The 20,186-nt window shown below is 54.8% G+C and overlaps 9 protein-coding genes across 9 annotated transcripts; 3 read left to right on the top strand and 6 right to left on the bottom strand.

Moving 5' to 3' along the window:
• Window positions 1-39: 39 nt before the first annotated feature.
• CLUP02_07054 (uncharacterized protein) lies at window positions 40-5,098 on the bottom strand (the record flags this gene model as incomplete). Its single annotated transcript, XM_049286051.1, has 13 exons — window positions 40-1,776; window positions 1,834-1,940; window positions 2,019-2,206; window positions 2,268-2,339; window positions 2,390-2,868; window positions 2,918-3,143; window positions 3,295-3,338; window positions 3,391-3,420; window positions 3,485-3,518; window positions 3,611-3,856; window positions 3,910-4,466; window positions 4,559-5,002; window positions 5,078-5,098. The coding sequence occupies 13 exons, from the start codon at window positions 5,096-5,098 to the stop codon at window positions 40-42; spliced, it is 4,185 nt and encodes a 1,394-aa protein (XP_049143194.1).
• A 395-nt stretch (window positions 5,099-5,493) lies between these two features.
• CLUP02_07055 (uncharacterized protein) lies at window positions 5,494-6,397 on the bottom strand (the record flags this gene model as incomplete). Its single annotated transcript, XM_049286052.1, has 5 exons — window positions 5,494-5,647; window positions 5,704-5,722; window positions 5,779-5,950; window positions 6,044-6,239; window positions 6,294-6,397. The coding sequence occupies 5 exons, from the start codon at window positions 6,395-6,397 to the stop codon at window positions 5,494-5,496; spliced, it is 645 nt and encodes a 214-aa protein (XP_049143195.1).
• Window positions 6,398-6,424: 27 nt separating this feature from the next.
• Window positions 6,425-7,028, top strand: CLUP02_07056 (uncharacterized protein; the record flags this gene model as incomplete). The annotated part of the gene is made up of 4 exons (XM_049286053.1): window positions 6,425-6,442; window positions 6,519-6,713; window positions 6,775-6,902; window positions 6,935-7,028. The coding sequence occupies 4 exons, from the start codon at window positions 6,425-6,427 to the stop codon at window positions 7,026-7,028; spliced, it is 435 nt and encodes a 144-aa protein (XP_049143196.1).
• Window positions 7,029-7,169: 141 nt separating this feature from the next.
• Window positions 7,170-8,350, bottom strand: CLUP02_07057 (uncharacterized protein; the record flags this gene model as incomplete). Its single annotated transcript, XM_049286054.1, has 5 exons — window positions 7,170-7,671; window positions 7,732-7,879; window positions 7,939-8,070; window positions 8,129-8,149; window positions 8,230-8,350. The coding sequence occupies 5 exons, from the start codon at window positions 8,348-8,350 to the stop codon at window positions 7,170-7,172; spliced, it is 924 nt and encodes a 307-aa protein (XP_049143197.1).
• A 1,509-nt stretch (window positions 8,351-9,859) lies between these two features.
• On the bottom strand, window positions 9,860-10,579 carry CLUP02_07058 (uncharacterized protein; the record flags this gene model as incomplete). Its single annotated transcript, XM_049286055.1, has 1 exon — window positions 9,860-10,579. One exon carries the CDS (start codon window positions 10,577-10,579, stop codon window positions 9,860-9,862), a length of 720 nt encoding a protein of 239 aa, XP_049143198.1.
• A 2,405-nt stretch (window positions 10,580-12,984) lies between these two features.
• CLUP02_07059 (uncharacterized protein) lies at window positions 12,985-13,504 on the bottom strand (the record flags this gene model as incomplete). Its single annotated transcript, XM_049286056.1, has 2 exons — window positions 12,985-13,127; window positions 13,165-13,504. Coding segments are annotated over 2 exons (483 nt in total), but the record flags the coding sequence as incomplete, so codon positions are not given.
• A 961-nt stretch (window positions 13,505-14,465) lies between these two features.
• CLUP02_07060 (uncharacterized protein) lies at window positions 14,466-14,696 on the top strand (the record flags this gene model as incomplete). Its single annotated transcript, XM_049286057.1, has 1 exon — window positions 14,466-14,696. One exon carries the CDS (start codon window positions 14,466-14,468, stop codon window positions 14,694-14,696), a length of 231 nt encoding a protein of 76 aa, XP_049143200.1.
• A 1,632-nt stretch (window positions 14,697-16,328) lies between these two features.
• CLUP02_07061 (uncharacterized protein) lies at window positions 16,329-18,375 on the top strand (the record flags this gene model as incomplete). Its single annotated transcript, XM_049286058.1, has 2 exons — window positions 16,329-16,467; window positions 16,550-18,375. 2 exons carry the CDS (start codon window positions 16,329-16,331, stop codon window positions 18,373-18,375), a joined length of 1,965 nt encoding a protein of 654 aa, XP_049143201.1.
• Window positions 18,376-19,137: 762 nt separating this feature from the next.
• Window positions 19,138-20,080, bottom strand: CLUP02_07062 (NADH-quinone oxidoreductase; the record flags this gene model as incomplete). Its single annotated transcript, XM_049286059.1, has 2 exons — window positions 19,138-19,506; window positions 19,763-20,080. 2 exons carry the CDS (start codon window positions 20,078-20,080, stop codon window positions 19,138-19,140), a joined length of 687 nt encoding a protein of 228 aa, XP_049143202.1.
• Window positions 20,081-20,186: the final 106 nt, after the last annotated feature.

Genomic DNA, 20,186 nt, shown 5'->3' on the forward strand with positions numbered 1-20,186 from the left:
TACAATATCACAGTCACCACATCCAGATTTCATCATCAGTCAATCATATTCGTCCCACGGCAAGAGCCCCGTCTTCTGATAGCCAGGAATATGCGGCTGCAACGGCGCACAACACTCGATCCTAACCCCCTTCCTCCCAAGCCTATCAACCTCCACCAACCTCACGCGCACAGGAACCTCATGCCTCTTGACCAGAGCGAACCCTCTACTCCTCCAATTCCGTGCAACATCTCCCTCGACTTGGACCTTGACCTCCACATCCGTCTCAACAAACCGATCCAGCCCACCAGACACGGCAAACTGCGTATCCCCCCACAGCACATCAACCTCCAAATCAGCCTGCGCCTCACAAGCATGACACCACACCTTCCACTCCCCATCCACCCTCCTCCACCCGACAACAACATCCACTTGAATCCGCGCGTTCGTCGGCGACTCAAACCGCAACCCGGCAAGCACCGGCTCAAAATACGGGTTCCCCGTCCTCAGAATCCCCAAACTCGGCACCCACGGCCCCGTGGGATATGAATCGACAACCCGATACGCCTCCCGGGCGCCGCCCGCCTTCCAACCCGCCTTGAGGACAGAGATATCCGGTAAAACATACGTCGGGCTCCGCTTGACGAAAACAGTCTTGTAGCTGCCCCGCCCCGGCCTCGTCGAATCCGGCGCCGGGATCACCGTGCAGACACTCCCCGTCCGGACCCGGGCGTACTGGTTCCCCGACAACTTCCTCAGCATGATGCGCGGGCACTGATCCCCGTTCTCGCCCTGGATAGCGCAGTCCAAAACAGCGTAAAAGTCGTCCGCCGCGCTGCCGTCATCACCGCCTTGGTCGTCGTCCACGGGCTCAAGGTACATGGAAATCCTAATCCCCTGGTTCGTAAGCTGGATCGGCTGCTGCCCCGTCGTCCCGAACGCCGGCAACGGGCGAAGGTACTGAAACTGGGAAAACTCAACCGGCGACGGAGCAAGCAGGCCGCTGAGGATATGCTGGTCAAACGCCGCCTCCTCCGTGGACGTCTCGTAGTTGCTGTGCCACGCGAAAATGGAATGGTCTCCCGTATCCTGGAGTATGGCCTCCTGCAGCCGCGCAAAATCCTTCATCCCCTCGCCGTACAGCAGCGGCATGTTGACGCCAAAGATGCCCATAAGGCTGTAGGCCAGGTCCTCCTTGCGGGTCGTGACTCTCGACGAGGCCCAGTGCATGCGCTCGGCGACGCTCGACGACTCCAGGGGAACAGTCTTGTTCAGGATGTCGAGACTGATTCCCGTGACGGTTGCCAGCGCGGGACCGAGTGACTCGTCGAGCTTGGAGCCGATGAGAAGCCAGTCCTTGTCGTAAAAGTCGACGTTGTCGGGCGCAATGAGCTCCTGGAGCGTCCAGCCGCGAGTAAACCATCGGCATTCGCGCAGCGCCAGTTCCAACGGAGCAGTCATACCTGGGTGCTGGTATATCGAGTAGTCCAAGTCGGAGAGGTAGACGTAGCAAATACTAGCCTGCTCGTACCAGTTGAACATGGAGTTGATGGCCTCGGACAACTCGGCGCTGCTCGTCTTGTCGATGCAGCACGTATCGATCCAGATGTAGTCGTACCCCTGACTTTGAGCAAGTCGGCAGGCTCCCGTGATCTTGGGGTATCCGGCCATCAGTGTGATGTCCTTCTGGGCATCGCGCACATCTTGCAATGTAACCTCCTCTGCTCCCCACGTATGGGAGAGAATAGCAAAGTCTGGCGTATTGTCTCCTTCGTAGATGGCGAAGTTCCCAAGTGGCTGTGACCCGTGGGCAGTTTCCAAGAGTCTCATTGTCTCTCTGTGTTTGTACTACACAGGACATGACTGGGCCGATGCGGAGGTGAAGGCATGTTGCTGGCGGTGTTCCTGGTGGCCACTAATGCAGCTCGGGTCCCCGCAGGCCCTAGATAGATTAACTGTCTCTGGGATCCATTAGAGCAACCCTGGCACTTTTCGATGCTATTTGCCAGGGTCAACACCCGCCGAAATACTAAACCTACGGATGTGGATGCTCTGTAGGCCGATTGAGTCGTGTGTCGGGCAAAGTATGGTATGCGGTGTAAGTCTATGTCTTACTTGAGAGCCGTTGTTCCTGGTACGCAAGGTGAAGAGAAAATCCCAGTAGTATTGTTCATGAGGTATCTCGAATATAAATCTTGCAACTTGATTCGGTATCGTACAATCACGCCTTGGGAGCATCAGTCAGTGGCACATATCGAACCCCAAATAGCTTCTCCTTCACAACGGACCCGTCCTCCTTCTTGTCAATGGCCCAAACGTATTGATCGTAGCCATTGTCATCCTCGACAGGAATAAACATCCTGCCCAAAGTTAGCATTCCGTGTCAGATAAGGGCGTTCGCCCAGCTCACCTGCCAGGCGCCCGTAGCTGGTCCACCAACTCCTGGTGAAGCTCCACCGCGGCGGCACCAACATGGATGGCATCCCACCCCGTAGAATCACCCGTCTCCCCGCCTCGCGGCGCCTCCACCCAGCCCTTCCGTCCATCACCGACCCGGAACTTGACCTTGCCGCTATCCAAGAGTGCCCTCCCCTCGGCACTTTTGGCCATATTGGTCTCGCCCATGTCTTTGAGCGCCTGGATATGCTCCAGCCCGACAACGAGCCCTTTATCACCCACGAGCTCGGCAAGCAGGTGCGTCAAGTATCCCGATCCCGAACCGACATCCAGCACGCGCGGCGCGGGCCTCGTTTCGGAGGGCAGGATGTGCGGGAGGAGAGACTCGGTGGCACTGGCGTGCATGTGAGGTGCCGAGATGGTGGCCTTATGGCCTATGGACTGGGGCGAGTCTTCGTACGGCGCAGCGGGAGCGTAGTGTGCCCGGTCAACCTAGGAAGCAGGTCAGAGATGCTCTGGCAGTGACTGTGGTTGAAGATACCCTGAGAAAGGCGTCTTTGACTCGTTGGTCTTTGATGAGGCCATGCCGCCACATGTTCTCGACCAGGTCTTTATTTGTCGCGCCGGAGCTTCGCCAGGCCATCTTGAAGTTGGGGGCGGGGGTTTGGTGTAGAAAGCGAGGGGTCTGTCGTCGTGTTGAGCTCGGGAGGAGCTTGAGAGCTCTCCGGACTGAAGGGCGTCTGGTATTCGTTGTGGCGGGTGCTCTGCTTGGGTTGAAATGGTGGACTTTTGATTTGCGTTATCTAGTAAGGCAAGCGAAGAGTTCTCTCGGAAGAGGGCATGCGAGATGATGTTGTTAAAGGAAGGAAATTGAGTGTGTTGTAAACATCAGAGGTGACTATCACACGAGATATCCACCTCAGCATGTCTTGAACCGCTACAACTTGAGCTATGTGCAGCGCCTGTTATGGCGCGAATGTGGTGGAGGTGGGTTGATCCCCCGCGCTCTCAAACCTTGTCGATAAGCGACCCAGGGAGTTCAGACTGCCCGGGCAAGTGGGAGCTTACCTATTAGGTAGGTAGGTAACCTGGAAACTCTCTCACTGACCCCGCCTACTAAGCGGATCATCCCGCTGCAAGCACTAAAAGATTGTCTCTTTCGTTTGCGCCATGTTGAATTCCAGGATCATCATATGCCTAAGCCTGGAAGAATAGCATTCCGTTATCACGTCACGGTTGTGTGAGTGAGGAATAGACACGAACGGATAGAATGTACCCAAGAAAAACCTCAGTATTGATGCCGAGAATGAAAGCTGCTGCTGTGCTTCCTATGTAGATTACCCTGCTCCCATTTCCGTTCCCGTAAAACACCCAAGACCCACTGGACGACGCAAAGAAAAGGCGCGGGATGCCAAATGTCGTAGACTCGTGGCCCAGACCAATAACCACTTTGTGACACGAAAAAATAACCCACTGCGCGCTTCGTCACGCTGTGACACACGAAAACGCCAATGCTATACCACTCTCTCGGACGACTCGCCATCTGCGATAATGGGCACAGGCAGTCCACGGTCGGGGCTCTGCAAGACGAGCTGCTCGTGGCGCCGTGCCTTGAGGTAGTCGCTAACAGACCTGATGAGGACGAACCATCCAACAACCATCAAAATGTACGCAATCCACTCTTGTCCGGTTATGTCCGAAACACCGCCGCCGCCCTCTCCCGTTACCGCGTTGGGGTCGAAGCTGTGCGAGTTGGGGTCCGGTGGTGCCGCGTATCCGTCTTGGCCGTTCATCTTGGGCGGGTGGTCGCCCTCTGTTGTGCCCTTCATGTAGAAACCGTACTGAATTAACGTGATGCCCAGGCCGGCGCGGGACCCGTTCTTGGCCGCGTGAGTCGAGTGGAGGAGGTATGTGAGGATGAAGCCGACAACCTGGAAGGACATGGAAATCATGCCGTTCCAGACAAAACTGAAGAGAGATCCGACCGGCATCCCATCAATGTAGACCTCGTCGGGTCCGCCGAGGCCTGGAGCCAGGATAGTCGTCTCCCAGTAGGGGGGTGCCGCATCCGCAGCGGCTTGCTCATATGTCTAGAGGCTGGTTAGTACATCGTGTTCTTGGACAACGTATGCCGTCTTTCCGCATGCAAGACATGGATAGTGACAGTGGGGATTGAACATACGGGTGGTTGCTCCTCCTTCGTCTCGCCTCCCCGCTCAGGCTTCGCCGTCAGGTTGGAAAAGACGCCCTCATTCTGGATACCGCTGCCGTAGATGCGGAAGGGCGTCGTAGGTCCGCCTGCTGCCGATGCAGTGGTGGGAGGAAGCTGGGTGACCTGCCTATCGGGCTGGGGTCTTGACTCGGAGGAAACGGTGCGGGACGTGTCGCGGGAGGTCAGGGTGGAGTCGGCGCGGACTAATCTTTGCCTGTCGTCGGCGTCGTCATCGCTTTCGTCGCCATCGGTATCGAATGCGTCGGCAAGGGTAGAGTCGACTCCGTGGGCGGCACGATCGCGCGATGATGCTCTCGAGTGAAAGGACGGGGGCGGAGAGTTTGGCACTGTTTGCGCGTGACTTGGCGGTGCGGAGTTGGGGCTATTGAAGTCGTCCTCGTCCTGGGCGTTTACCTAGAAAGAGTACACTGTCAGCGATCCATAGAGAAAATGGGAAATGAATGGTGTCTGGTTTGGGACACAACATACCCGCTCATAACGTCCAGCCATCTTGACGAATGTTGTGTAATGTTTTTTTGTTTTCTCTTTCTCTCTATTTTGTTGTCTTGAAACCGTAGGACTCGGGGCGCCCCTTTCGCCACCGGGGGAGAAGACGGCTAGCGCAGCGTAGTTGGTAATTGGGGGGAAGAGGCGTTGGAGGTAAGGAGAAGCCGGGGAATACGGAGGCGGTTATTCGAGAGGGACCAGGCGAAAAACGAAAAGAAAAAAGGCGAGGAAGTGTTTCGCGAGGATCGTAGGAGAAATCGGAGGGGTGAGGCGACAAAAAAGGAACGACGATGGTGGTGTTGTGCTGAAGAAAAAAAGGGTGTTGGTTTGGGGGAAAAGAGGACTACCTACGCCATCAACGTTGGCTCGGTTTGTCTGTGGTGATGAACGTCGGAGAGTCAGTCCAGGCGTAACTTGGGAGGAGTACGCTGTAAGATAGTGTAGGTACCTAGGTAGTGAACGAAGTACGAATACAGGAGGTCAGGAGTGTCGGGATTGTCGCACGACCCGGGCGCTGTCTGTCGCTGGTTCGCTTCGCTTCGCCTCGTCTCGCTGCGGTGAAGTGGATTACCTAAGATACGGCTCTAACGCTAAAAAGCCCCTGTGACAGTGGAGGTGGAGACGGTTCTCAGTGTCGCTGCCATCGCTGGTAGGGGGGTTACGTATACGTACTCGTACCTTACCCGCGGGAATGTGCTGGAACAAATTGAGACTGAGGGGGGCACGGGGGGTCAATTCTGTGTTGCTCCGAGTCCGCTGCCGCAATGAGGTGGTGACTGCCAACGGCTGCCTCTTGGGTGGCCTGAGTGGCTGACAAAGACAACAGGGGAACAAGGTGCCTTTACTGTCAAATGCCTCAGGCAAGAGTCATGCGCATAAGGTAAGCCAGCTCACTACCTAAGGTAGCCCCATATGCATACTGTGTAAGGTACGTAGTGAGAGCCCCACCCTCTTCGGCCCATCGGGACCCCCTGACCACTTGAGATCATTCCCTCCAATCACAGTCCTCTGAGTAATCCACCCAATGTCATTCACGTCTTTGGCGATTTTGTCTCCACTCTGACCAGTTCCGTAAGCGCCGATGCAGCGCAGTCCCTTAGCTCCGACGAAATGAATTTCTTGGACGTCTGCGACCGGGCGCCATCTGATGCGAAATCCTTGACGTCGTTGATGGGATTCTGAAGCTACCGCGACTTACGCCCTCCACCGCCGCACCCACCCCCCTCTATCCACCACTGCTGCCTCATTGCCCCGCGGTAAGACCATGATAAGGTAGACGGCATTCGGTAGACTCACCTCCATTCTCTAATTACTGCCAATATCGCCGCAATGTCGCGCACAACGAGTGTATGTCTCTCCTTTCTGCCTCCCTTCCCGCCCTTCCAACCATCGCGCCGCCGTCACTAACACTATCCTGCCACAGCAAGCGTACAAGCACATGAGGTCTGCCCTTGCCTTGTGGCCCAAGGACAACCTCCGCCCCGAGACACAGTTCAGCGAAATCATCCAGAGAGGCATCGAGAGGAGGTATACCAAGCCCAATGTCGTCGACGAGGCCAAGGAGCTGAAGCAGGCCAACGCCATGTTCGCCCTCACCGACGATCGCTTCAAGAAGAGGGTAAGCTGCACCAACCTCCACGGCCTCGCCTCATCGTAATCCTCTGACATACATCCCGCAGTTCCCCCTCAATGGCGAACTCTTGAAGCCCGAAAGCCAGCCCACATACTTCCAAGACCTGTTGAGAGAGCTCGAGGAGGCCCCGACACGAGGATGGCTGCAAAACATGTCCAAGAAGTTGTCGGGCATGTTCAGACTTCAATGATGATAGAATAAGCAAGGAACGACGCAAAACCAAACTACCACACAACACAAACACCCACACGAGACACCATCCATATAATGGCGTCGCACGGCGAAAAGGAAGCCATCTGAATAGCATGGGCATGCTTGACGTAACGGTCAAGGCCCTATGTATCATATCTTGTACAAAATCTGTACCCTGTATAGTGTAACTATCTATACCAAAACAAAAACGTAGAACCACAACGCCATTGTATCTTGTAGCAATCCTTCTTAGATGTATCTTCCCTCAGGGTCCACCTTGTTCATCAGATCCATGCTCTTCTCGTACATGGTGAAAACAAGACCGCCGCTCACCACGAGACGCGCCAAACGCGGCAGCGCACCACTCCACAACGTCAGGACGCCCTCTTGCTTCAGGATCATGGCCGCACACCGGAACGAGTTGCCGTACTGCTGTCGTGCCGTGATGCTCTGCATGCGCGTCTTGATCGTGTCGAGGGGCTGCGTGGCGTACACCGTGATCAGTCCCGCGATGCCGCCCATCGCAAACGTGCCCACGGCGCCCAGCTTCTCTCCGGGCGCCGTGTAGGACTCGGCCATCTGCTTGAGCGCATTGTACGCGCTGAACCGGACCGCGCTGTTGGCCGCCTGGCGGGCCGTCGTCGGCACGAAGCCCTGGAAGAACCCGCGGAGGCCGCGCTCGCGGGCAATGATGGGGACGGCGCTGAGGAAACCCTTCATTCGGGGCTTGCCGGACTTCTTGTCGTCGATACTGCGGCAGTAGTGTCAGTAATAATGCATTGCCGTTGATGTAGCGGAGCAAAAGACTCACAGCGTAGTCTTGATGCTCTCAAAGGGAGTGACGGCAAGGGCCGACTCCGTCACACCGGCGCCGAAGCCGGCGATGACCGTCTTCGGCCCAGAGATGTTGCCGTCGGCGTCGGAAAGGAGCGTCTTGTACTGGTCAAAGGCAACGAATCCTGTACATCGGGCGTCAGCTAGCACGAGGCAATGGCTCCAGGATAGCTGCTTCACATACGAATGCCCGCCTTGAGCGAGTTGCCAATGATCAACGTGGTGCATCCCGCGTACCATTGCGCTCCGAATGGCGGCCATGGCAGCTTCTGTCCGGCACCCAGGTTTCGGTTCAATTGCGACCGGGTCTTGGCAACTGTCGAGGAAGGGTCAGAGAGTCAATCGCAATCGGGGATCGATCGTGGTCGTCTTACATTCGGCAGGGTACGTGATGGCTATGCCCGGAGAGTCAGTCTTCTGTCTTCATTGTTTGCTGGTGCGTCATCGGGGGACCGCAAAGAGTGGAGGGACTCACCAATCTCAACAGCGCCGGCCGTAGATCCAGCCAGAATGGATCGCAGGACCGTCGGTCCGCCCTTCTTGACGGGCTGCGACTCATCCTTGGTCGCCGCGGTGGCACTCGTCGCGGTCGACATTTTGAAGGAGGGAGGATCTGCGGAGCGTGTTGGAGTTTGTCTGCTGGACGGGCACTTTTTTTTTTGGAGGAAGCTTGACGTGCAGGTGCAGTCCTGCGTCCGAGATCGCGGGGTGTGGAGACTCTGGAAAGCCGAACGGTACGTACCGGCTAATGGTCTGACGACATCTTGGCCGCTGACCGCGCATATCAACACACCGAGGTCCTCACCTCGCCACCACACCGAGATGCCGAGATATTGATGGCTTACATCAACCGTAACCCTGTTTGAGGGCCTATACAGCACATGGAGAAGGACTCTTGAACTCATGGACTATACATTGAACAAGACCAACCAAAGTCGCCCTTAACATTTCTCTTTTTTCTTTTTGGGTGATCATTCCCATATCCCATCAACTGGAATGGCTGTAGATACTTTAAACCGTCCTGATCACTCTCTCTGAGTTTACCATAGCAATTGCAGGCCACCTAAACCAGTTATTCTACTGTGTACTTCAGACTATCGATTATTGGTATAGATGAACGATGGAGGGCAGTGACAGAGGTTGACTTCGTTGCCGTAGCCAACCAAAATGCCCAAGACACATAATGTGGTTTCCAAACAGCCGTCTTGGTTTAACCAGAGACGAGCATGGATTATCTTGATTGAGGCTTCTGCTCTCTGTCTGATTTGGATTCAAGGTCGGTTTAAATGCATGTCAAATGCTTGTACTAGGTGCGGAGTTGTGGACTTGACTTCTAAGTTGTGTCCTTCAGTGCATATTTTCGAGTAAAAAGGGTTTTTAATGGTGAGTAATACAAGTACATGAAACAATTATATGGAAAGTATTCGCCTATGTCTATAACCGTGGTTATCCATTTTTGCTGGAAAGTTGAAAGACAAGAAAATTTACATTCATATGGATAATGCATGTAATAAATATGATTTTGTTACAGAATCTGTTGCCTGCAATAGAAATAACCCGATTCGAGTCCTCGCCATCGTCGCCGCTATTTTCAAGAAATTCAGAAACACAATGTTCGGGCTGGCCGATGGCAAGAAGTTATCTCTTGTAGCAACATGGTGATCTGCTTCCTAAATCCCGAGTTTCACAAACCAGCTTTCTAATTAAGACTGCCCTTGGTTGAGACGTCATAGCACTGCCTACTACACGATTCACTGAGGCATAACCCAAATATTATCACCAGCGCACACTCCTTCGCGCAAACCTTATTTTGAGTTTAGCACAGCTGGGGTAAACAACATAAGCTTAATCCACACATCATTCATGCCATTTAGACTATTATATTCTGCTTAGTCTATATCACATGGTTTGGTCTCTACTGTTGGCGAATCGTCATCAAAAGTCACAGTCATAGCGATGGAGCAAAGTATTGCATGGCAAGAGGTTGAATTATGGAACCTGGAAGCAGCCATGGGCACGTCTTCCTAGTCTGTCAAAGACTATGTAGTATGTACAGTGAAACCAATCCTTCTTGTAGTAGCCGCAGGCTTACGTTGCAAACGCATTTACTGCATCTTGGGGACCTTGATGGTGGCGATCTTCCAGACCTTGTTGCCGTTGCTGGCAGCGAGTCCGGTGTAGGTGGCACCCTGGCTGACACCAATGGTCTTGCCAAAGTTGGCATCGGCGCTGGAGAGGGTGATGGTGGTGTCGGAGTAGATCTGCTCAGCAATGGTGCCGGTGCAGCCGTCGTTGCACTCGGTGCCGGTTCCGTATCCTCTCATGAAGGGGCCGTCCTTGTGGTCGAGGGTGCTGATGACCTTGTTGGTGGCAGTGTCGGTGACGGTCTGGCGCCAGGTGTCGTTGTCGTCGAGGAGGTCGTACTCGATCTTGATCTTCTGGGTTCCCTTGACGGGGGCAGAGGTCGTGCTGTCGATCTGGCCGAAAGAGCCAAAGACGGAGGCGCGGACGCACCACTCGCCGGCGACGGCACCGCACCAGCTGTTGTCGGGCCACGACTCGAGGGTGGTCTGGACGAGGTTGCCGGTGCCGTTGGACATGCCGGGCCAGAGCAAGAGGACACCAGCCTGGGTGGGAGGAGCGGCACCGGGGGTCAGGTAGGTGACGGCGTTGATGATGGTGGAGGTGGTGGGGCCGAGGGAGACGGCGCCGCCCCAGGAGTCGCGCTTGGCGACGTTGTTGGAGGGCTCCTCACGGCGGAAGAGGCCGGGGAAGGCCATGGTGGTGGCCGGGAGGGCGGCCAAGAGGAAAGTAGCGAACTGCATGGTTGCGGTAGTGGGTTATTTTGAAGAAGCGAAGGACTGGATTGGAGAACGAATGTAAGAGGTTTGTTAAAAGGGCTGAAGAAGTGAACGTATGTGCTGGAGAACAGAATCATGATCAGAGAGGCTGGTGATCGAAGAGAGGCATCTTTATACAGGACATTCAGAGTCTTGGCCATTCAGTCCCCAACTTTCCTAGCGTGGGAGCCGCTTGACGAGATGAGAGGAGTTTGATGCAACGCAGTTGATTCCCAAAAGGAGAGGGAGTGTGTTCTGGCCCGCCTACTTTGGCATGGACGGGGATGTTCTCCATTCAGATTCCTGATGGGTACAGCAGTACACGGAGTAGTCCATCGCGTATGTTTGTCGTCCAAGACTAGGGTCACGGCAGAGGATGCTACGTTGAGGGGCCCGGAGTAGAGTGGTGGATCGGTTCGGACGACAAGAACATGGGATGTAAAATTCCGGAGGAACATCGTTGGATTCGATGGAAGAATCTTTCCTGTTGGTCCATCGTCGTGAAAGAGGGGCCAAAAATGGCGTTGTAGTTGTTTGTTGGAAACACTAGCCGAGTCGAGCCCTGCCATGCTCGGCCGAGTCTGGAATAAGGTGGCCCCTTATTTGAGACCATTATAGCTTCCAAACGCCCAACTTGTCGGGTCAGTGGCGGCAAACCGAGTACGATAGGCGGGAAATTACTGCCCTTTCAAAAAGTCTCAAGGTAGGCTTTTATGGCGGATACTACGCTCTTGTTTGCAGACTCTAGAAAGTTAGAAACAATATATAATGGATCTCGAGCCTCGTAGGCGAATGACCTTTTTCTCCCAGATTGCCGGTTAGCCATATCAAGGAAAGCGAATCCGAAGAGGGCTCATGACTTTAGCTTCATGCTGGAGAAGTCTGAAGGAGAAATTCTTCTTTGGGATCCTCCACAAGCCAAGTCGGCAGTTGGACCGAACCACGATGTCACGAAGCCAATCTACTTTTGGAGTCATACATTCTCCCACCAGTGGTAGCGCGGCTCTTGGGTCAGCAGGGACCATGGATATCGGGGTGGTATCCGATCAATTGTCAGTTATGGGCATGTTACATTTTGGTCTGAAGGACTATGCGTTGGCTTTTGGCTTTAACGATGAGTAATCGTACGTAGTAGTAGTAGTAGTAGTAGATGAAGTTGATAGTCTGTTGAGTTTGCGTTTGAGGTAAAATCTGGTGGCAGCGATTCCCACGACTGGGTTGCCAAGCACATCAACACGAGTGAAGAGTCATGAATCGCAGTGAGTACTGATAAACAAAGTGAGCCCCTGACCTTCTCGAGTGAAAAGTCGAACGGGATATGACGGACTATCCGTAATCCGGTCTTGTAAGTGGGCGTCTGCCGCATAACCGCCATGTGACGTAAGCAATCAATTTCTTTAAAACAAAGGGGTAGAGTCAGTAGGACTGAATGGGAAAAAACAGTCGGTGAGCGTTTGGAAACGATGAATCCAACGAGGCGGTATTCAATTCCTTTTAGAGGACGTTTTCGCACTCGATTCGTACTTGAACAACGATATGAGTCAAGAGAGAAAGTTGAAGTGTTGGTGCTGGGCAGATTTTCAACCTCGCATCGTCGGGTGCCGAAACTCTGTTTTTCTCTTCTCTCTCTCGGTCTTCGGTAGTCGCGCACGCACGGGGCCGGATGCATCTGCACACGGCCATCTTTTCACAAGTCGAGTTGGTTGCGGGGTGACGGGACCGGTCTTGGAACCTCCTTGGCGACCGGTGGAAACTTGGGAACTGCCGTGCCGTCTGCTTGGGTTTTCATCCCACCTATTTTGGATCCCCCCAGACTCCAAGATCGCCGTAGATTGACCGCTGAATCCTCCGGAACGACGAGCAGACGATGTCAATGGCCAGATCTTCTTACCGGTCTGTAGCTGACAACTCGACCGTTCTGACATGTGTACACAGTCATCACAGTATGAACCCACCGCAGTCTCCATGCCAAGAAGGTGAGGATTTCATTTGGACGCCCGGCTATGCTAAAAGCTCTCAACCTGGGCATTGGATCATGAGGATTCACATAGTCACCGCCATGGTGGAGGTGTTCGTCGCGTGAGATCATAGGATTCGTCATGGATCAACATCCTTGGTGACGAACGCTGCGAAAAATAGCACAGATACGCACAGAGAGAGAGAGAGAGATTGAGACAAGAAAATCTCGTTGGCCGTCTCCATCGATATTCATCTAGCTGGGGTGAGTGACATCACTATCAACCTTAACCTCCCTCGTACGCATCATCGTCAACGTCGCCCACCATGATCATGATCGTGTGCGCGTAGGTAGTGCAACCAAAATGATTGACAGAACGGCTGGCGCGGAAATAAGGGGGCATCAAGCCTTGGAACGGTCGACAGGTGAGCAGTCAGCCACGTCCGCGAGACGAAGCTGGGAGACCCAAGCCTTCGAGGTTGACGAGTTCCCACCTGCCAGCTGGCCGGCATGGACATGCCTCGCTCGTCGGCAGCATGTTCAGTTCCGAGTCAGCGAAGAGGCCGAAGCTAGACTCTATGTACATACACAGTAGGGAAGAGTCTCAGCTTACTTAAGGGCTTTCGAGACGAGCAAAGTTGGCACACGGCGAGTTTTCCAGGGGCACGAGTGTGGCTCAGCGCAAAGTCTTTTGACATTCCCACGGCACAGTCAGCCAGCCAAAGGCCCAGGCACAGGGGATAACACCCGCGACGTCGGTCGGGGTCCCTGGCGTTGCCGTCTCCAGGGTCTCGCGGCATGCGCGGGCGCTTGTGGACAGTTTCACAGTACTGCGTGTAGCCTCGTCGACGCCACAGCGGACCTGGACCCTTGAAGTTGACGTGGACACGACCGAAGATCCGGTGCGGTGCGTCACAGTCGTGTGAAGCTTGATCTTTTGAGGCGGCTTTGGACTATGTGTACGGGTATACGGGCATTGGCTGTTGAACCAATCTTTGTATAGCCATGCCACATTTCATCAACCACTGTGCCACTCAGGAACTTGGAAGTATTTAAGAGATGACTGTGTTGTTCGGTAACGGCTCGCAAGGCCTTCCATGGGACGGGGATGGGATTGGGCGTGCTAATGAAAGGATGCCCCCCGTTGGAGCCCTACGATAGCTGACTCTTGAGATTGAGACTGCTTTGACTGCCCAGCTCCGAAGAGCCTGTGGATGCCCTTCAAGTGACGTTCATCTTCATGCGCATGTGCTTATTCGTCAGAGTCAAATGGGCTGCAAACCTCTTGTGCAGAGGACATCCTCGTAACGGAAAGCTCCTCACAGCTCGGGCCCCTTTGTCTCCAGCATCTCCTGGCCCTACCCGCATAGGAATGTAACCCTCTATAGACCGCAACATTCCCTCATCGACATATACTCATGTATGGAATAGGGACCACTAGAGAGCGATCTTCAATGCGGCTGCGGCACGATCACTTGGAAGTTTTGTTTCAGTCGTGGACAATCTCAGGCGTTCGTGGGACCGTTAGGAGGGAATCCGAGACCTTTGGTCGTCATCCCGTGTAGGAGGCGAGACATATTGTAGCCAGTCGCGGAGCACAAACAGCCTCGATCAAGCTCTGGAGCTAGTTCGAGCAAGAGCTGAGGCATGCGAGATGGCAGGGCTGCTCAGTGCTCACTTACTTCTCAGGCAGGGTGGATGGCCGTTGTCTAATGTCTGTATCCGTAAGGTAGGTAGTCGTGTACGTACGGATAGTCTATCCATCCCACTTACTGCTACCCATGTATTGGTGTACAGAAGGCCACCCACACGAGGATTCTGCAGAGTTCCGCGACAAAAAAGCATGCGAAAAATAGCACAATCCACCTCTCCTCCCGCCTCGAGTCCCTCAAAATCCTCCCGAGAAGATCTTCCATGCATATCGCAACTCTCCGATGCATACAGAGTTCAGACCGAACTTCTGAAGCATCGAGACGTGAAAAGAGGGGAAACAGCTTTGCCTCCCACCAAAATCGTTGGCAGAGCATCTTCACTTCTGCTCAAACCTCATTTTCCCATCTCATGCCAAGAACAGCACAAACCACCCACTGCCCACTCTCATTTCACAAGACAAAGCTCTGGACCCTGTCAAGCCCAGATCATTAATTTCAGCCTTTTCAGGTGCCGTCGCTGACTCCGAACCCGTCACGGCATTGGTGCAAAGTCTCCCTACTGGGCTTTACTCCCGAGCTTTAGAAAAGCTTCAGAAGGAATCAAATAACTGCGCACCGGCGCCGGCACCAAGAAAGAAGGCCTCCGAGACCTTTCATCACCAAGGTTACGGAACGGACACGTACACGGCACCGCGCTGCAAGGTCACCAGCGCCGCCATCTCGCTACCTTTGGATCATATCACAGTGCAGCGCAGCTCAGCATAGCACAACACAGCACAGCACAGCCACATCCAGCTTACGACTCGTTTTTGCCATTGGATAAGTCTCAGCCCGCCAAGTCGACAGACAGAGAGAGAAAGAGAGAGAGAGAGAGACAAACGTCAAGCAGAAAGCTCGCTTCCACGCTTCTTACCAAGGAACCGTCGGTCTCCGCAGTTGAAAGCGATCCAAACAGTGCCGACGCACCCCAGCAACGTTTGTGCTTGTCTGTCTTGTCAACTTGGAAGAAGAGAGAAGACCACACGACAGGCCCCCTTTCTTGCGGCTCGCCAGGCACCATATTCCCGTACATCCCTTCCGCGCCGCTATTGCAGATCCGGGGACTTGCTTCCCTTGTCCTGCCCGTCGTTTCTATTTTTCTCGTTTCTTCTTTGAGGATCGACTCGCCTCACATCACTTACAATAGAAGTACCAAAGTAAGGTACACCTCATCGCTAGCACAACGAGCCAACCACTTCTCACTCCCTCGCTTTACTCCCACTCTTTACGAATACACGCGAGCAAACAACTGGAGCAACGAGCAGCAAGATACCCGTATACGCTGCGTACCCACCAGGCAACACGCGCGATATTAGTATCTCTTATTCGCCCCTCTTCCTCTTCTTGCTCATCTTCCTGCAAGACTGCGTCCACGTCCAGCCCTCGCCGTCTTTAATTCAAACGCCCCCAACCACCCTTCCTGTAGCTGCAGGTCGGTCACATCTCGCTCAGATTTCATCCACCACCATCACCAACCACGCGATACTCTTTACAGCGCTCTGCATTCAATATTCACTTTTGCATCGCCAAATTCATCACACTCACCAATCTCACTCGCATTGTACAAAAAAAAAAATTCACCACCAACACCCTCACCTAGCCACCGCCGTATACAAACCGAAAGAGAGAGAGACCGAGCCAAGTGAGATTTACCAGATGAAGTAAATCTTTTCCCTCATTTAAGCTCAACCTTTTTACAAACTCTCTCCATCACAACCCCGTTTTCCCGACCCACACCAGCTCCAGCCGTGACGTTTGACAGCGCCAGCTCCCTGGTCTCCCCCGTCGTCCACGGCATTTGGCCCTTGAGTTGAGTATCCATAAGGCACAAGGGAATACTCCCCGTACCGCGAGTACCCTTCAAGTGCGGGTGGGCTGTGAACCTCCCGCCTCACATCACCTCTTGGCTCAGCCACCCTTTTCACTCACACACCACACCACACCACCACAACAAACACTTAACCACCCGGGAATCCTTCCGCCGACCTGCATCGAGCCAGATATACTCACAACTTCCTCCTCCTGCCCCTCTGCTTGGGCACACTTGAAGCGGAACAAAAAGAGCCTTGATTCTTTTGAAAAAAATATGTCTACACAAGTTGAGGCTAGGTCTCTGGCCTCGCTCAATTATCTCGCCGCAAACCCCCCGCAATACCCTCACAGACCAGCCGAGCAACGTCAAGATCCCCTCACACTCTACATCTCACGAGTGCCTGGCACGCGAGGTAAGCCTCTCTCTCATCTTCGATCTCACTTTCTCGAGTCAAATCTCATAATCACAAACTTCTAACGCATCAACCCCCGCAGACGTCATCTTGACAACCTCAAAACCGCATCTCAAAAATGTCACCAGCGAAGATGTCGCAAACTCATTTTACTACATCCACCTGGAACTGCCTAGTGACGGCAGCCACCCATACCACCCAAACTTAGCGGCTGCTGGATCTCAGCAACCTCACCATCTACGGAACCCGGACACGCCTAGGTCCAGCATGGATAGCACCCGCAGCACGGCTCAGATCCGGAGGAAACCCGTCGCAGGCGCAAAGGTGCCCTCACCGCCAGCCGATCCAGCCCGCGCTCATCTGCCCCCTCAGACACAGGCACAAACTCAGGCGCAACCTCCGACGCCAGGTTCACATCCAGCGGCCGCCGGCAACCGCAACTCAGGCCTCTACGGCTACGGCACCGGGAATGCGACGGGGTACGGCATCGGCTACGGTACGGGCAACGACCCCCGCCAACCCCGGTGGACAGAGGACCGCCCGGAGCTTCCTCCGCGGCCAACATCCCACTCACCTCCGGCCCCTCCCGTACGCAAACCCGTCGGCCCGCGAGCCATCCCGACCCCGGCACCCGACTACGACGCGCCCTTTGCCTCCAGACCCCCTCAGCCTCCTCCGACAGACCTCCACCGCGCTTCTCCCTCCCAGTCCCCGTCCCGTATGCCGCCGCAGCAGGAACTCTCCTCGTCGCCGGCGCGTTCGCGTCGTTACTCCCGTCCGACCTCCGTCTATCGCCAACAATCTCGCTCTCCCTCACCGAACCGCTTCCACAACACAAAAGAGGTCCCCTATACCCTCTCCCTCATCCGCCGCGACCCGAGCACGGGGAACCAGTGGAACGTAGGCCGCGTCGCCTCCCACCAGCTCGAGGACTCTGGCGACGACGGGTACGAGTACTTCTCCTTCGACTCGGCAGGTCTCTCGGCTCACGACCGCCGGCGCGCAAACGCCCCTCAACCTCCCATCAACATCCGCCTCGAGTCCTCGGGCTACGCAAAGTTCCGCCACATGCCTCTGCGCCAGAGCGTGGATATGCCACGGACATCGACGACAACTGCTCCCCCTTTTGCCAACTCGGAAGACGCGCTCAACCACCTGCAACAGCAACAGCAGCAGCAACAGCAGTCTCCCGAGGGTGGCTTTTCACGCCAAGTCGTCATGTCCTACGCCAAATCCTGGTCCTCCAACATTCGCGAAAAGTTCAGCTCCCGGTCGCGTTCAGGCAGCTTGATGGACGAAGGCGACTCAGTCCCCTTTGGTTCGCCGCCAGCGAGGTCTACTCACCGCCACTCACGCCAGTTGAGCGCACACTCGACGGGCTCCGCCTCCTCTAACGGAAGCGACTCGGGGCCCATCATCACCCAGCCGGGCCACGGCCTCCGGCCTCAGGGTTATGTGTTTGTCTCGCCCTGGGACGGCCGCTGCGAGTTCCGTACGGGGAACGCCGGGCGTAGTGTTAAGTGCAGACACGTCCTCCCCACGGCCGGCGGACTGAGTAACCCGCTCGCGCCGTCGAGTTCGTCGTCGTACTCGGCTAGCGTGAGCGAGTTGCGGTTTAATCTGCCCAGCACGGAGATTTTCAAACAGGAGGGCAAGAGGGAGCAGCTGAGCGGGCACTTTAGCCGACTTCTCAACGTCGGTAACCGAACCGGCGAGTATAGCGACGAGGACGAGCCGCCTAGCCCGTTTGATCTGAAGCTCGGCAAGGAGAGGGCCGGGGGCGGCAACAGGGGGAAGAGGGCCAAGTTGGGCAAGCTGATCATCTACCCCGAGGGGCTGAAGATGTTGGATCTGGTCGTGGCCGCAAACATGGGTGTCTGGTGGGGGGCTTGGGAGAAGACGTTTTGATGATGATGAGATTTGCGTAGAGGCATAAGGATGTAAAGGACGTGGCCATGTCGATGATGAGGAAGACGTTGAAAGAAAGATATCCTCACGGTATCAAGCCGGGGGAAACACAAAAGAAACGGAAGCGTGTCATTTCAAAGGTCGCTGGCGTTGCTGAAGCTTGGCCCATGATATCAGAGCAAGGCGTTGGTTGGATTGTATCTTTTCGCCGTGAATGTCAACCCACGAGGTCACGCGTGATGAACAGCACTTGGTAGAGACAATTGTTTATAAAGCTGCACTAATAATCATATTTTCGAAATTCAACCTAAACGCCCCGTCCTAACGTGATGCGAAACTACATGACATACATGAAGAAGAAAATATCTGGTATGAAACGCAATGACATTGTCAATGTGATGCCTTTTTTTGCGATGCCATCACACAAGATCGGGGGCGACGGTGGTCAACAGACAAAGAAAAAAGGTTGCTTTTCGCGAGAGATATTTACACAAGTCTAACCAACCCCGACCTGTCTGTAGAAATACACAACATGCCAAGATCACTGCTGCCGCGGCCCTTCATTGTCCTCATTGTCCTGCGGCCGTCGTCCCCTCGCGTCCGCCTTGATGTGTCCATCCTCTAGGCATTAAAGTTGCAAAAAGGCCCAAAAAAAGGTGTGATTCCTCGACTTCCCGCTCTTCACCACGACCGTCCCCACCAAGCCCTCGACCAGAGAAATTTATTTCCGTCTTTCTTGCGTGTAGGTGAAGAAACCCAGTCTTATCTGTAAGGGGCATCGGCACGGATAACAGCAGCCAGCTCGGGCTCCCACTTGTCACCGTTGGACAGCAGCTTCTCCTTGTTGTACAGCAACTCCTCGCGGGTCTCGGTGGCGTACTCGGCGTTGGGGGATTCGACGATGGCGTCGACGGGGCACGACTCTTGGCAGAAACCGCAGTAAATGCACTTGGTCATGTCAATATCGTACTTTGTGGTGCGGCGGGAGCCGTCGGCGCGCTCTTCGGCCTCGATGGTGATGGCCTGGGCAGGGCAAATGGCCTCGCAAAGCTTGCAGGCGATACAGCGCTCCTCACCGGAAGGGTAGCGGCGAAGGGCGTGCTCGCCACGGAAGCGGGGGGAGATGGGACCCTATAGAGAAATTCCTGTTAGCCGGCTTGCTCTCCGATGTGTCTGTTCTGTCGCAAACAGTAGTCCCCTCTTGTTTGTTGCATTCGTGGTTTCGTGTGCGGTGACAGCGGGCGATGCGTGTCCTCCTACTCTCGGCAATGGTCCGGCTCTGCCTGCGTTCCCCGTATGGACCACCCCATTATCCATCTCTGATGCTCAATTCCTCCAGTATGTCTTCCAGTATGGTCGCCAATGTCGAGAAAAATGGTTTGCTCACCTTCTCAAAGGGATAGTAGATGGTGTAGGGCGGGCGGAAGAACTGCTCCATCAAGATGTACATTCCTCTGGCCATCTCGGAGAGCAGGAAATAACGACCGAGCTTGTTCAATGTGGACTCCTGGTCCTCGTCCCAGGTCTGGTGTCTCTTCATGCGGAAGTTGGCAGGCGGGGGACCAGCGGGCGTGGCGTAGGTGCGCATGGCGTTGGCAGCCATCAATCTGCCGACGTGCTGCATGGCAGCCGACGAATTTCTCACGACCGGCCTTGTTGACGCCAGGGCCAACATGGTGACGGGAAGCTGGGCCGCGGGAGGCATTGTGCTATGGTTTTCCTCGAGGAAGAAAAGAGATGCGTCGGCGCCAATTGACCGGGCAAATTGGAGGGAGTTTCCGGGGGTCGGATCGAGGATTTGACGACGAACG

The sequence above is a fragment of the Colletotrichum lupini genome, chromosome 3 (assembly GCF_023278565.1).
Source record: "Colletotrichum lupini chromosome 3, complete sequence".
Lineage (NCBI taxonomy): Eukaryota > Fungi > Ascomycota > Sordariomycetes > Glomerellales > Glomerellaceae > Colletotrichum > Colletotrichum lupini.